Below are 16,009 nucleotides of genomic sequence, written 5' to 3'. Positions count from 1 at the left end.
CTGGGGCTCCCCCTCCCCGTGCTGGGGAGGCACGGCCGGGCAGGTCTGCGGCTGTAAGCAGGTCCCCTGCCCCAGGTGCAGCTCCCATTGGCCTTGGTGGCCGACAGACTGGGAGCCTCCTGGCCAATGAGCTGGGGGCGGGAGGGGGAAGGCAAAGGGGAAGATTGTAGGGAGCAGGGGAGGCAGGGGGGAGGGGAGCTGTGCCTGGAGGCACAAAGGGGAGGCTCTCTGGAGAGGGGTGACGGGGGCACAGGGGCTGGTGGGGATCTTCCAGGGAGGTAGCGGGTTGTGTGGGTCTCTGTGGGGTGGGAGTGATGGACAGAGCCAGCTGCAGCCCGGGTCTGGTCTGTGGGGGAAGGGAGCGTTGCTATATCCCCCCACCCCCTCCCCAGGAAGCCCCCTCTGTACTGTGGATTTTATGCCAGCCCCGGGGTGCCCATCGCTGCTCCTTTCTCCTGCCCCGGCTCCATCTCTTTGTCTGCCCCCACAATCCCCCCCCCCACATCTGTGTCTGACAGTGACAGACTCCTGCTGCTCTCTCTGCCTGCAGCTCCCTCCCCCTCCCTGCTGGAGAGGCGCGGTCAGGCAGCTCTGGCACGGCCCCCCAGCCCCAGCTGAGAACCAGGTCAGCTCTGGGAGGGGGGACGGAGGCAGCGTGCAGAGCTGCCCTGCCTCCGCTGAGACTCTCCGCAGGGACGCCGGGGAGGGGGGAGCCGCCCCTGAGGTGAGAGCGCCCCGCCCCGCCCCCACCCCACATTGCCGAACCGTGGAGCATGGGCACCACAGCCCATCTCGCTGCCTATGTATCCAACCCACCCTGCTCCCCGTCCCCTGGCTGCCCCCGCCCCTTATCAAACCCACCGGCCCCGCAACCATGAGGCTCCGAGCAGCGTTTGGCTCAGGGCGGAGCCAGACATGCTGCCCCGCGGGAGCATGCAGCCCCCCCCCCCCGAGCTCTGCCCTGCATTGGGCACACCTGGCACACCCCATTTGCAAGCCTATGCCATGTACCCTGCAGGCCCCTAGTGCGAGCTCCCCGCACACCTCAGCCATTGGGCCGCAGCCCTCACCTGGGGGACGGGAGCTTGGTCTCCCTGCAGTCCCTGGTCTCTCTGCTGGGACGGACAAACAGGGAGAAAATGGGAGCAGCCTTTGCTGGGCGTGGTTGTGTGACAGGGTCACCTGCCCCCCGAGGGCCCAGGCTGAGATCCCAGCACATTCCACAGGCCCCTGAGCCGCCGTCAGATGGACTCTCAGCCTCGGTCCCTGTGGTGGTGGGGGCGGCACTGGGTCATTGCCCTGGGGGAGCTGCAGGGGGAGGGAGGAGATTTAGCTCCTCACAGACAATTTTAACAGTTCTCAAGCTTCAACTTTTTGAATCTCAGTGTCTAGTGTCATTAAATAGTTCTGGTCTGACCACAATATTGATCCCCCCAGAACTGATACATTTTTCACCAAAGCCTCCAGGCGTGAAATTGGTTGGGTCCTTCCTGCTCAGCAAACAGCCTGAGTCATTTTCGGCATAGAAACACCCCGTTGCTGCTGCAGGCGGAGCATAGTGTGAACTCAGGAAACTGAAACTTACCCTGTCCCACTGCCCAGAGGGAGCCATGGCTGCAGCGAGCCCCGTGGAAAGTCTCCAGGAGGAAGCGACATGTCCCATCTGTCTGGAGTATTTCACAGACCCTGTCACTCTGGAGTGTGGGCACAATTTCTGCCAAGCCTGCATCGCCCAGTGCTGGGAGGGACCCAACACAGCTGCCTCCTGCCCTCAGTGCAGAGAAACTGTGCAACAGAGAAACCTCAGGCCCAACAGGCAGCTGGCAAATGTCATAGAAATCGCCAAGCGGCTGAGTTTCCAGGCAGCGAAGGGAGCAGGAGGGGGTGGGGTGTGTGGGGAACACCAGGAGGCTCTGAAACTGTTCTGTGAAGAGGATCAAACCCCCATCTGTGTGGTGTGCGACAGATCCCGGGCTCACCGCGCTCACATGGTGGTTCCCATACAGGAAGCTGCCCAGGAGTACAAGGTAGGGAGTTGCTGTCCAGTCTAATGGGTAATAACTTTGGATGTTAATTACAGGTTAATGGTGTAACCCTGTCATTCAGCTGCGTGTAGCCTTCATTGCACGAAAGCTGATTGGGGGAGTTAAAAGCTGTGGCTGGTATTAATGTGTTTATTGTTATTTGCATCCCCTAGAGACCCCAGATGAGATCTGACCTCGATTGTGGGGGCCTTGCACAAAACCCAGTAAGGGCCAATCCCTGCCCCGAGCCATTTACAGTCTAACTGGACAAGACAGACAAAGGGTGGGAGGGGAAACTGAGGCACAGTGAGGGGAAGTGACTTGTCCAAGGTGACTCAGCAGATCAGTGGCAGAGCTGGATATAAAAACCTGGTTTTCCAAGGCCCAGTTCAGTGCTCTAACCACTAGCTACTCTGCCCCTTTCAGCAGCACTGAGCAGTGATGAAGTGCAAACAGTAGGAGGAAAAGACTCCTCGATACAGATCCTAGGCCCGGCAGGGAGAGGAGGTTTCCCACTGGGATTGTGAACTCCTGTGCCGCTCCGTGAGGGTTAAACTCAGATGCTGCTGGCCTGCACGAGAGGAGATCACTGGGCTGAACACGGTGTGGGACTCCGAGCACTTCAGTCCACACCCACAAGGGCTCCAGTGAGCTCAGGTCCATGCCACATGCCACTGGGATCAGACTTATCTTCAGCAAAACTAACCCCTGGGCCGTGCGGACCAGTGCCAGTCTGACCTGTTCTCGTGTGTTCATGGGCAAGGACCAGCCAACGTGGGTCCGTTAGTCCCACCAGGCAGCCCTTTGAAATCTGCCACAATCCACCGCTTCTGGGGTCTTTGCTCGGGACTTTGGGGTCGCTACCCAGAGGCCATTGCCAGGGAAAGGGGCTAGGACAGCACTAGGGCAAACCCCAGCTGTTCCTAACACAAATCAACACATCTAATGGGGTCCAGGGCTGAAAGCCAATGGAGATGGACTCCTTTGAGCATCCCAGCCTACATGGCTGCCCCCGGTGGCTTCTGGGATTGGTATCACTGTTTGTTAAATCTTCTCAAAAAACAGCTTTATAGATTCACCACCATGGGACACCAGTTTTCCATTGGTTCGACTCAATGGAGAAAGTGGATGTAATAACTTCAAACCATCTGAATACAAAACCCGCCCAATTTCCATAAATCAGATTTCATTTCCTTGGTGTCTCTGATGTCCTACCTCGAGAAAGACCCACTGTTGTACACAATATTGTTGTAATTGTGTTGGTCCCGGGCTATTAGAAAGACAAGGTAGGTGAAGTAATATCTGCTCATGGCACCTTCTGTGGTGAACGACAAGCTTTCAAGCTTACACAGAGCTCTTCTTCAGGCCTGGGAAAGAGAATGTTCCCCAGAGCTGAGTTGTGTGTGACTCTTTTACCAACAGGAGCTGGGCCAGCAGAAGGTTTTGCCTTACCCCACCTAGTCAATCTAGGAAGACTGCCTGTTATGTAGAATTCTGGGTGGGAAAACACCTCATCCACCCCCCAGCAATCCTCAAAATAAACCCACCAAATCATTTCTGTTTGTCAGGAAAAAATACAAGCCCTTTTGCAGACTCTGAGGGAAGAGAGAGAAAAGCTGCTGGGATTGAAAGTGACTGGAGAGGAGAGAAGCCGGGAGTATCTGGTTGGTGCCTGTTGTTCTTTGCGTGCTGGGAGATGGAGCTGGGAGGGATGTTTATTGGTAGACTTCTCTGTGGCCTTGTGTGTGTTTCTCCCTGATCATGGGATACTGTGTGTGTGTGTGCGTCTGTGTGCGTGTGCGTGCAGATGTGCATATCACAAATGTTCTCTCCCTGGAGAAGGACAACAGCGTCTTCTGCAGGATCTAAGATGCATTTTAGTTAATGAGTTAATTACGACCCCTTGTGGCTTTCACAACATTTCTCCCAAACCGCACTGACTATATCCCCGTAGGCATGGAGACAGCCCTTGCAGAGAGATTGGGCCCAAATGGGAAGTTGTAAGAAAATCCTCTCCTTTGTGATCACAGTGTAGAGTCAAGTGTCAGGATGTGAAGAATGGTGGGTTTTGAACCTCAGCCCACAGAGACTCTCATGACAACCCGACCGCTCTCCAGAGCCAGCGGGGGAGGGGCTGGTGGAACTCTGGCCCACCAGAGGATCTGCCTACGAAGCTCCTGATTGGAGCAGACGTTCGGCTGCATGAATTACGCCAGCAGGAGTCACGGGAAGTTGTCCAAACAACTGAGTGAACTCCCGATCTGCTGCTGGACTGGACCCTGACGCTGGCTTGGCCCTGGTGTTGTTCCTGACTCAGGTTTGACCTGCAGTACTGCTGTCTGACTTTGGCTTGACCCTTCGCGTGGCTCCCTGACTCCGACTCCAGCCCTGATCCCCTGTGTGACTCCAGACACTGATTCTGGCTCAGCCTTTGGCGTGACTTCTGAGCTCGACTGTAGCCCCAACCCTTGGTCAGATCCTGACTTTGACTCCAGCTCTGACTTCGGCTGTAGTTAATGACTTCTGACTGCAGCTCTGAGCACTAGGCCTGATGGCTCATGGCCTGGTTTCTCCACAGGTGTGTTAGAGATTGTAAAGAAACTCTCTTTTGTAAGACTGTATGAAAGGTCATCAGTCTCCATCCGTGCTCCTGACCAGCCCTTTCCTTATTTCTTATAGAAACAGACAGAAACCGAGAGGCAGAAGATTATGTCTGAATTTCACCAACTGCGGCAGTTCCTGGAAGAACAAGAGCGACTGCTGCTGGCCCAGCTGGAAAAGCTGGACAAGGAGATTGTGAAGATACAGAATGAAAATATCACCAAACTCTCAGAGAGGATTTCCCGTCTCAGTGAGCTGATCAGTGAGATGGAGGGGAAGTGTCAGAAGCCAGCAAGTGAATTCCTGCAGGTGAGACTGAGCTAGAAATATCCCAAATCCCAACACAGGGACAGGAAGTACGGGCACCGGGGTCCAGCAGCCAGAGATCTCAGTGTAACTCAATGTGTGCATTGCTGAAATGTGAATGACTCTTGTTCTTTGCAGACTCACAGACACATTGATATTAGACCTGGAAAAGCCCCATTAGCTCAGTGAAACAATGGCCCCAGGGCCAGGGCAGGGCTGATTTTCCCTGTATTTGCAAAATCCCTTTCCTGGAATCCCAAGTGGGTGTCAGGTGGTACTGAGATTTTTTTTTAATCTCTCTCTGCTCTCTCTCCCCTCTAGGATGTCAGAATCACCTTGAGTAGGTACGTGGCTCTCTCTCACTCCCACACATACTTGACAATGCTGGGGAAGAGCATGGAGATGATGTTTGCACCGCATCTCCACAGCAACATGTGTGGGGATTTTGGATACAAATCTCTCAGATAAACTTAATCCTGAGGTTCTCACCCTGGTACAGAAGACTCTGGAATTCTCCATTCAGTGGAAAAGACTGACCTCAAGTCTTTCTGAGAGATGTCACATCCCTGGGGGAGCGGCTGCCTCAGGATTGTGGGGATGGAATATGGGCCTGTCACTACTGGGGCCCTGGTTACCATTCAGCCCAAGGCAGCAGTGGTCAAGAGTCTTTCCCACCTGAGTCTTTCCCGGCCTGAGGACAGTTTTGAGAGCTGTGTGGAATGAGCTGGGGACGGGGGAGTTGGTGTCTCCGTTTAGTTCCTAGTGGACAGATTTCTACAGCACTTTACATAGGAACCTCCTGTCCCTCAGAGCATGGAGGCCAAGGAGTGAATTGGCCATGGAGACTCAATTCCCCTTTTGTCCCCAGAGCTGAGCTCACCAGACCAGAGTTGAAGAATATTAAGGAGTCCTTAGAAGGGAAGGTTGTACGGCCATGGGCTGTGTTGCACCTGCTCTGAGGCTGGGAGAAGTCGAGGAATTCGAACTCCAGGCATATTAGAGCAACGACTCACGAGCCAGAACTTATCATGAGTCACACAATGAAATATAATCACTGGAAATTGTTTCTCTCCAGGTGTGAGAAGGGGAAGTTCCAGCAGCCAGAGGAGATTTCTCCTGAACTGGAAGAGCAAGTCAGCGATTTCTCCCAGAAAACTATTGTGCTAATGGAGACTCTGAGGAAGTTCAAAGGTACCCAGAAGGGATCTAGGAATAGAAATTGGAAAGAGCCTCTGAGACTGTGGGAAGAGAATGGTGCTGGTCAATTGGTTCACACTTAGAGGATGCTTCTATTTAATTGCTGGGTGAGAAGGCCAGACACCTGGGTCCAAGACACTCAGGTTGATTAATTCAAACCTTTGTTTGCACCAGAAACATGCTTTTCGATTACAGTTACAAAGTAAGAAATGACTCATCGACTTTAAGGTCAGAAGGGACCATCATGATCCATCTACTCTGACCTCCTGCACATTGCAGGCCACAGAACCTCCCCACCCACTCCTGCAATTTACCCGTAAACTCTGGCTGAATTACTGAAGCCCTCATATAATATATGATATAATTAAATCATATAATGATTTAAAGACTTCAAGTTACAGAGAATCCACCTTTCTTCTAGTTTAACATCGGTAAATGATACGTGCCCCATATGGCAGAGGAAGAAAAAATCAATCCCCTAGTCTCTGGCAATTTGATTTGGTGGAAAATTCCTTCCCTATCCCAAATATGATGGTCAGTTGGAGACTGAGCATTTCAGAAGACCCATCAGCCAGGCACCTGGGTGAGATTTCTCTCTAACTCAGAGCACTCCCCGACTCGTGCCCTATCACCAGCCATTGGGATATTTGCTACTAGCCATCGCATATAGAAAGAAGTGCTGGTCAGTTTCCTTCTCTTGGGGCATAGGTGGGTCATTGGGGATTTCTTCTAGGAAGCTCTAATTACACCTTACAATGTCTGGAATATTAGACACCTAAAGTGGCTAAAGTTACTTTTATGCCAAAGTCTTTGTATGATCTGGGTCTAGGTTATGACAAAAGGCCGTGAGTGAATGAAACAAACCAACCGGAGTTTGAAGGGTGGGAGGGGATGAGGAGGGGAAAAGTAAATCTCTCTTACAGATTGTGTGTCCTGGGATGGTTGTGAAGCTGAAAGGACGTTGGTTCCATTGCTGGGAGATGGCTGAATGAGAGAGGAAGTAGAAGGTTTCAGTTAGTTTCTATTAAATGCCTGAGTGTGTCTCTGGGCCTCTCGATCTGTTTCTCTGTCATGAGGAAAACACAGTTCTATGCGTTCAGAGTGGGGACGCTGTTAGAAATATGAAAGTCTGAAATCTCGTCTCTTTTCTCCTTTCCCCCGCCAGACACTCTGCCGTCTGCACTGGAATCCCTAGGAGCACACAGACAGGGTGAGTTTGCAGCTGGAGATTGTCTTTACATTAGGAGAAAATTCCAGTGAAAACATCTTCATGAGATTGTAACGAAAGTTACCAACCAACTCACCAGTGGCTGTGGCACACACAGCCCTAAAAATAACCTGTTCACAGTGAGGAGATCCAGGGGCACTGGAACATGGGGGCCGGGGGGCCAAGCTCACCCTCTTTTTAACATGGGCATAGTTTGGGGGCAGGGGGCCATGTTGGCCCCCCAAAGTGCAAGCCTTGGGCAGGTTGGAGCATCGCAGCATTGGCTGTGCTTCATGGAGGGGCGGCTGATCAACTGCGCCCTGTGTAGTGCAGCTTCTTCCTGGTGCTTGTCCCTCTTAGTGGCCCCACCCCTGCTCCTCTTCCCCCCGGACCCTCCACCTGCCCTGGGTGGTGCACGCCGGAGAGCGGGGACATGGGAAGGTGGAGGGTCAGGGGCTCTCCATAGGGGCCAAGGCTCCCAGCCTGGACAGGGTCAGGGCCTCGGCGGGAAGATGAAGAGTGGGGCAGGGCCAGGGAGAGGGCAGGGCCACAGGTGGTGCGACCTAGTACCCCCCTTCCCAACTTCTGCCAAGGTGCCGGAACACCTGGGGAGATCCCAAGCTGACATCACACAAATAATCCTGACACCAACCTTAGTGCTGAGTTCATGCCCATGCTAATGAACAGAAACACTCTCCCTGAGCAGCACCCGAACAGAGCTGTCTGCCCTGAGGACTGACACATCCCTCTGCTTTACCCTGGTGCAGGGGGTCTCCTCATTGCTCTTCCCCAACATCCCGCCTTTCCTCTGGGCAAGGCTGGGCTCTCCCATTCGAGCTGCTTCCTGGATTGGAGCGATCCTTTCCCTCTGATGCTGCCAGCTCCTCCCTTCTCTCTGTGCTGGGGATGGGGTTACCTCAGCCAATGCCACCTCCTTCTCTCTGGTATTAATCAGCTCTTCCCCAATGCTGCATCTTCCTCTCTGTTCCCAGCCGTGGGAGTGGAGACTGCATTAGAGGAGGGAGATTTCCTCTGGCCTTCAAAACTGTACCCGCTTCCTCTGCTCCCTCCCCACTAAAACCTTTCTTGGTGTGTCTCTCCTGCTGGGAATGGAGCAGAATCAGCAGGGGTAGCTGGGAGCTGACGCTTATGCAAGCTAATGGGAAATTAATGAAGTGGGTCTCCTTACAGAGACTGAGGAAGTGCAGTGACATCTCTGCTCAGTCTCAGGTGCCCAGGACAGAGGCAGCTCCCTGCGATCCAGGCCTGTCCCAGCCAGAACAGGGCTGCTGGGGAGAGTGAGAAATGGCCCCAGCCTCCCCCAGGGCAGAGCTCTGCCCCTGACGCTCTGATTCTCTCTCCCCAGTGAATGTGACTCTGGATCCAGACACGGCTCATCCCGACCTCGTCCTGTCTGAGGGTGGGAAAAGTGTGAGATGGGGAAACACGCGGCAGCAACTGCCCGACACCCCTGAGAGATTTGATACTGAGCTCTGGGTGCTGAGCTGTGAGGGATTCACCACGGGGAGACATTGCTGGGAGGTGGAGGTGGAGGGTGGGCGATACTGGGCTGTGGGGGTGGCCAGAGAGTCTGTGGGGAGGAAGGGACGGATCAGCTGTAGCCCTGAGGGGGGGATCTGGGCTGTGGAGCAGTGGGGCGATCAGTTCCGGGCTCTCACCTACCCTGTGACCCCCCTGAGCCGGGCCCCCAGCAGGATCCGGGTTTGTCTGGACTGTGGCCGGGGGCAGGTGACATTTATCGATGCTGGTGACGAGGCCCCGATCTTCACTTTCCTGCCGGGCTCCGTCCCTGGGGAGAGAATCCGCCCCTGGCTCTGGGTGGGGCTGGGATCCCGGCTCCGCCTGTGTCCCTGAGACCCAGAGCAGAGGGGGGAACCAGAAATCAGCCTCTCTAGTCTCACGGACCCCAGTCTCTATGACCTTGGAGGACTCCCATCGAACCCAGCCCCTGGCCCCTCATCTCTACGACCCCTGGAAGCTCCTCCCCCTCCCTCCCTGCAGCCCCAGGCATGGGAGGGGGAGGGGGAGGAACCCCTGGGGCTGCAGGAGGGGCAGAGGGGCCCTGAGGGGCAGAGGTGGGGGCTGGTCAGGGACCCAGCATGAATCAATCAGGGGTTGGGGGGCTGGGGAGAAGCAGCAGCAGGGAGCGGTTTGTGCAGATCTGTGGGATTGGATCTCACGGGGTCTCCCAGCCAGAGCTCCTGCCCCAGGGGCCCAAGTCACTTCAGGACAACTGATGACACTGTCATGGTCCCACACACGCGCGGGGGGGTGGAGGGGATGGGTAGGGGGTGCAGATTGATGGAAAAACCATAATATAACCTTAAAAAAATCATCATTCGGTCAGTCTCACGATTTTTTGAAACTCCTGAGCTTGGCAGCACTGGGGGAGGCAGGGACAGGGCAGGTTTGACCCGAGGGAATTAGAAGAAGCAAGAAGGAAAATGTGAATGAAAATAAAACAAGAAGAAAGGGAGAGTCCAGGAGAAATGGTGGAAAATAGAACTGAGAAGAGTGACAGGAAACTATCCCTGACAGGTTTCAGAGTAACAGCCGTGTTAGTCTGTATTCGCAAAAAGAAAAGGAGTACTTGTGGCACCTTAGAGACTAACCAATTTATTTGAGCATAAGCTTTCATGAGCAACAGCTCACTTCATCGGATGCATACTGTGGAAAGTGTAGAAGATCTTTTTATATACACACAAAGCATGAAAAAATACCTCCTCCCACCCCACTGCTGGTAATAGCTTATCTAAAGTGATCACTCTCCTTACAATGTGTATGATAATCAAGGTGGGCCATTTCCAGTCCACTTCCTGGACACTACAGTGCTAATAAACGATGGTCACATAAACACCACCCTATACCGGAAACCTACTGACCGCTATTCCTACCTACATGCCTCCAGCTTTCACCCTGACCACACCACACGATCCATCGTCTACAGCCAAGCTCTGCGATACAACCGCATTTGCTCCAACCCCTCAGACAGAGACAAACACCTACAAGATCTCTATCAAGCATTCTTACAACTACGATACCCACCTGCGGAAGTGAAGAAACAGATTGATAGAGCCAGAAGAGTTCCCAGAAGTCACCTACTACAGGACAGGCCCAACAAAGAAAATAACAGAACGCCACTAAGCCGTCACCTTCAGCCCCCAACTAAAACCCCTCCAACGCATTATTAAGGATCTACAACCTATCCTGAAGGATGACCCAACACTCTCACAAATCTTGGGAGACAGGCAAGTCCTTGCCTACAGACAGCCCCCAACCTGAAGCAAATACTCACCAGCAACCACATACCACACAACAGAACCACTAACCCAGGAACCTATCCTTGCAACAAAGCCCGTTGCCAACTGTGCCCACATATCTATTCAGGGGACACCATCACAGGGCCTAATAACATCAGCCACACTATCAGAGGCTCGTTCACCTGCACATCCACCAATGTGATATATGCCGTCATGTGCCAGCAATGCCCCTCTGCCATGTACATTGGTCAAACTGGACAGTCTCTATGTAAAAGAACAAATGGACACAAATCAGATGTCAAGAATTATAACATTCATAAACCAGTCGGAGAACACTTCAATCTCTCTAGTCACGCGATTACAGACATGAAAGTTGCTATATTAGAACAAAAAAACTTCAAATCCAGACTCCAGCGAGAAACTGTTGAATTGGAATTCATTTGCAAATTGCATACAATTAACCTAGGCTTGAATAGAGACTGGGAGTGGCTAAGTCATTATGCAAGGTAACCTATTTCCCCTTGTTTTTTCCTACCCCCCCTCCCCTTTCCTCTGACGTTCTTGTTAAACCCTGGATTTGTGCTGGAAATGGCCCACCTTGATTATCATACACATTGTAAGGAGAGTGATCACTTTAGATAAGCTATTACCAGCAGGAGAGTGGGGTGGGGGGAGGTATTTTTTCATGCTTTGCGTGTATATAAAAAGATCTTCTACACTTTCCACAGTATGCATCCGATGAAGTGAGCTGTAGCTCACGAAAGCTTATGCTCAAATAAATTGGTTAGTCTCTAAGGTTCCACAAGTACTCCTTTTCTTTATCCCTGACAGGGGAACCAGCCTGGGGGCAGCAAGAGGGGAATGAGTAAAATAACAGGGGTGGGATGGAGCAGCCATGGGCGATGATCTGTCAAAGGGAGGGGAGGAGAGTGGGAGAGACACAGGAAAATAAACAGGGATCAGAAGTGAGGGTTAGAAAAATGAATAGAAAAGGAGAGTATGAAAGGAAAGGGAAGAGAGAGATTTAAGACATGTTACTGAAAGTGAGACTGTAACTCATTAATTCCCTATATTAATTCCTGGCCATTGGTGCTATTTTAGTGCCATTAAGAAAACTGTTCTCAGTAGCTGGGGATCTGCTTGCCATGCTGTGGTTATTAAGGCTCCTTCTCAGCTCCCTTTACTTTCCACCTTTAGTAATTCCTGTAAATAAAACATTACAAACAATTCTTCTTGTTTGTTCCACTTTACTGTCCCAGCTGCAGTTGTCGGGGGCTGAGCCATGGGATTTCCTGCCTGACTTGGTTGTGTCCCCCCAGCCCCCACAGGGAATATCGTGCCTCTAGGAGGAGAGTTTGGGGTTTTACTGGGATGTGTCACTCTCCAGCCTGTGCTCTGTCTCTCTCCTGTCCACACCCATGTCAATGAGGAATTGCTCAGCTGTGCTCTGCGGAGAGGTGACTGGTTGCACAGGGGACAATCCATGAAGGGACTTGGTGTTGCAATGTTGAGCGTCACAGGGCCGAGTTTGTCGGCAACCAGAAAATCACATTCTGCAAAGCTGAGTCAGGTGCCTGAACCCCCTAGACAATGCGTGGGCATCAGAGGCAACTGACAGTGCGATTCACAAAAGCCAGCTCACTCGGCGGGGAGCCATCTACGCTAGACAAGGGGAGATGCTGACAAGGGGGGAGGGGTGTCCTAAGCCCTGCCCCCCTCACAGACAGGTGCCTAAATCGGGGCTGCAGGGGGGCATTGGTCTCTGCTTAGCCACCCACAGACGGGAACCCAGCGCCTGACGTCCGGTGGTGCTCCACCTCCTCCCCGAGCTCGCCACCGCTTCTCCCGCCTCCCAGGCTTGCGGCGCCAATCAGCTGTTTGCTGCGCCAGCCTGGGAGGGAGAGAAGCAGAGCGGGGCGGTGCTCAGGGGAGGAGGCGGAGCAGAGGTGAGCTGAGCCGGGGAGCTGGTCCCCTGTGCGCCGCCCCCCCCGTTATTTGCTGCAGGCGGCCCTCCCCGTGCCCCCCTGCCCCAGCTCACCTCCGCTCTACCGCCGCCCCCAACCACGTGGAGCCCGAGGCGACCGCCTAGTTCGCCGAGTGGTTGCTCCAGCCCTGCGGCAGAGTGAGCTCTGGCTGAGGCGGGGGAAAGAGTGAGCTCCTGTTGGGCAGGGAATAGCAAGCGGGACAGGGGAAAGGGGAAGGTCCTTCTGTGGCTAGGACTGTGGGGGAAGCAAGCTCCTGAGGGGGTTAACAGAATGTGCCCCTCCAAAAGGGGTTGATTTAAATTCCTGTGCACGTCCCTGCTTGTACCTTGTCTGAAGGGTCCTTGTGAGTGGCAGAGGGTCACATGTTCTCTTCCTCTCAGTGGCTCTGTTGCAAGAATCAACTCCTCTGACTTCCAGCAGCCTCCCCCCTGGCTGCCCCCCCTTCCTGTGACAACCTCTCCCCTTCAAGATCATTTCCTCCAAGTGGAGCAGGCCCTGCAGGAATGAGGCCACTTGAGCCCAGAGGAGTTTTCATCTGTTCCTGACTCGGATGGGGCTGTGCTTAATCAGGGTGTGTTAATCTAGTTTTATCAAATTTGGGTAAGTCTAAATTAAATAAACTTCAACCAAAATGTTATTGGGGGGATGAAAGAAGCAATAGAAAAATGGAAGTTGAATAACAATAATTACTCCGTCTTAACTTAAGAACACATAAGGGAAGGGAAGCTCATAAAAAAACATTTATATGCATTTCTGTTTATGTTTTAGGGAAACGAGATCTAGATATTGTAAGTGTCGTTTTCTTTCCTCTGAGAAGAAAATTTTTGTACACAATTGGATCCTCATGTGGGAGTGTAATTGAGTCATCAGTGGGTTAGGTGGCCTAGTGGTTAGCACACTTAGTGCCCCCTCCCAGTGGGCAGGTCTTGCAGTCCTGGCCCTCTTTTAATCAGAAGGGCAGGGAGGTGGGCAGTGGTAGGGGAGCCTGGGCCCACCCACTCTACTGGGCTCTGACCCAGGGCCCTAGGAGGCTCAACAGTGTCTGGTGCCCAGAGTTGTCCTCTGAGTTGCCCTCCCTGTGTCACTTCCTACCGTCTGCTGTTCTCCCACAGTTTCCAGTCCAAGATAAGCTGGGGGGAAAAGAAAAGGCAACCAAACCATCAGTCCCAACCAGGCTAAGTATACAGTCAGTCCCTTTTCAGGAGCCTTCAGGAGCCTCCCAGCCTCTCCCCTTTGAGCTGGGTTACTCCCCTTTCAATCCTCCGCAGCCCAGTCACACCCCGCTCACTGCCTGGGGACCTGCCATTGCAGCTGCGTCACTCTCCCCAGGCTCCCTGTGCATGGAGCAAAACTGTCCCTTGCTCCCCTTGGCTGCCCTGCCCCGACCTGTGGCTGCCAAGCTTGTGATCACACAGCCCAAGCTCTGAGCCCAGCTGTGCGACCCCAGTGTCCAGCCCAGGTGCTGGGGGCAGGCGGCTGATGCTCACAGGGTGGACTCACTCCCGCAAGCTCCAGAAGCCGAGGCCATGAGAATGGAATGAAACCCCCACCCCCACCGCACAGGCCACCAGACATGGGGAGGTGGCCGGGGGCGCGTCTGACACACATTTCCACTCAGGCCTGTGGCATCCAGCTCCCTGCCACTGCCCCACAGTCCTAGCACTCTCGGGAGATCCTGCTCCAGCAAGGGTCACTGGGCCTGGGCCTGCCGGGAGGGGAGACTGCAAAGCACTGTGGGCTCCCTCCAGCTGACACTGCTGGGCCTGATCTTGGAGGGGCTGAGCACCCTCTGTTCCAGTTGACACAGCTGGGCCTGAACCTGTGGGGGAGGGGGCTGAGACCCCTCTGAAGCCACTGGGCTTGTTTGTGGGGGTGGGGAACAAGCACCTCTGGCATCATGGCAGCTGGGTTCCATGGGCAGGGGCCAGCTCCAGAGGTTATCATTAGCTGACACTGGGCTTCTTCGGGGCAGAGGGAAGAGTGCATCATGGGTGCAGCTTAGAGCTGTGCTCCCCGCCCTGCCTGGGGAGTCCCTGGCCTTGCAGAGGCAGCCCGGCTCAGGGAGAAGGACATAGAGGGCTGCTGGGCAGACAGCCAGTTTCCTGGCTCCCAAAGCATGGAGAGCCTGTGGCCTGAGCAGGCCAGGTGGCTTCCACCAGCTTCTGATCTGCCGGTGCCCCCCTCAGTTTGAAAATCTCTGTGCTAAATGGAAGGCAGAAATCGGGGGAGGGGGCATGACCCCCACTTGCACACCGGCCCATTTTCCTGCCCCCGCTGGCTTTGCACCCTGGGTGGCTGCCCCTCTTACCCTGCACTACTTATGGACCTGTTCCTGTGGCAGGGGCCAAAGGCACCTTCCTCTACGAAGCTGGGAGGGTTGGCACCACCGTAATCACACACATGGGGATGAGCAGGGAATGGACAAAAATCACAAGATAAACCAGATACATTCTATGATATATTTTTGAAACTTCAGGGTTTTTTTGGAGGGAGGGGTCAAACCCATGCTTTTTGATTCTGACTCACAATTTTTAACTTTTGGGGTTGGCAACACTGGACAGGGTGGGAATAGAAGAAACAAAGGAAAAATATGTCAAAGTAAAACAAAATCAACAGAGAGTCCTGAAGAAAGGGTGAAAACTTGATATGAATACAATGAAAGGAAAGCACTCTGAAGAGGTGAAAGGCAGTGAGAGGGAAAAGAATGGAGACCATGAAGGGGAATGATCTGTGACAGTGATCCAAGGAGAGTGGAAGAGACACAGAAATAACAGAGATTGGAAGTGAGTGCTAGAAAAATAGTGAGTCAAAAAGGAACAGTATGAAAGAAAAGGGAATGCAAGAGGGACAGAGAGTTATAAAACATCACTGAAAGTGAGACTGTAACTCTGCAGTGTTACTTCCTTGACTTTGTTGTCATTTTAGTGCCATTAAAAAAGCTGTTTCCAAAATCTGTGGGTCTCTTTTCCATTGTTGTGGGTATTAAAGCTGCTTCTCGGCTCCTTTTCACTCAGGTGGGTATTTACAGTAAAGAAAGCAGGAAAGACAATTCTGATTTGTTCCTTGTTAATATTCCAACTGCAATTGTTGCGAGCAGAGTCATGGGATTTGGTTCCCTGCTTGGCTGTGTCCCCCCAGCACCAACAAAGAATATACCATGTAGCCTTTCATTTTATTTAAAGTGAATTGAGTAAGGTGGTGTTACACCTCCCTGGATTCAGCTTTGGTGGCTACAGTTTCAAGCTCAACGGAGTGAAAGTCACCTCTGCTACATGTTTCAAATTTAGAGCCTCTAGGAACACAGAAAGACCAAGGATGGCGACCGCACAGACATTCACAAGTACATACTCACATCCTGAAGGATAGTCTTCAGGTCTGATGGCTGCCTTGCCAATTGGTCATTAGTAG

The 16,009-nt window shown here is 53.0% G+C and overlaps 1 protein-coding gene across 2 annotated transcripts; it reads left to right on the top strand.

Moving 5' to 3' along the window:
- Window positions 1-643: 643 nt before the first annotated feature.
- On the top strand, window positions 644-9,394 carry LOC141998474 (zinc finger protein RFP-like). Of its 2 annotated transcripts, XM_074971325.1 has the most exons (8): window positions 644-724; window positions 1,438-2,027; window positions 3,593-3,688; window positions 4,704-4,934; window positions 5,253-5,275; window positions 6,007-6,122; window positions 7,294-7,338; window positions 8,702-9,394. In XM_074971325.1, the coding sequence occupies exons 2-8, from the start codon at window positions 1,611-1,613 to the stop codon at window positions 9,208-9,210; spliced, it is 1,437 nt and encodes a 478-aa protein (XP_074827426.1). In that variant the 5' UTR covers window positions 644-724; window positions 1,438-1,610; the 3' UTR covers window positions 9,211-9,394. The 2 variants fall into 2 exon arrangements, with proteins under 2 accessions (XP_074827426.1, XP_074827427.1); XM_074971326.1 differs by lacking the exon at window positions 3,593-3,688 and having other exon boundaries at window positions 8,702-9,393.
- Window positions 9,395-16,009: the final 6,615 nt, after the last annotated feature.

The sequence above is a fragment of the Natator depressus genome, chromosome 14, assembly GCF_965152275.1.
Source record: "Natator depressus isolate rNatDep1 chromosome 14, rNatDep2.hap1, whole genome shotgun sequence".
NCBI lineage: Eukaryota > Metazoa > Chordata > Testudines > Cheloniidae > Natator > Natator depressus.
The sequence above is the reverse complement of the archived record's forward strand: the minus strand, read 5'-3'. Positions and strand labels throughout refer to the sequence as shown.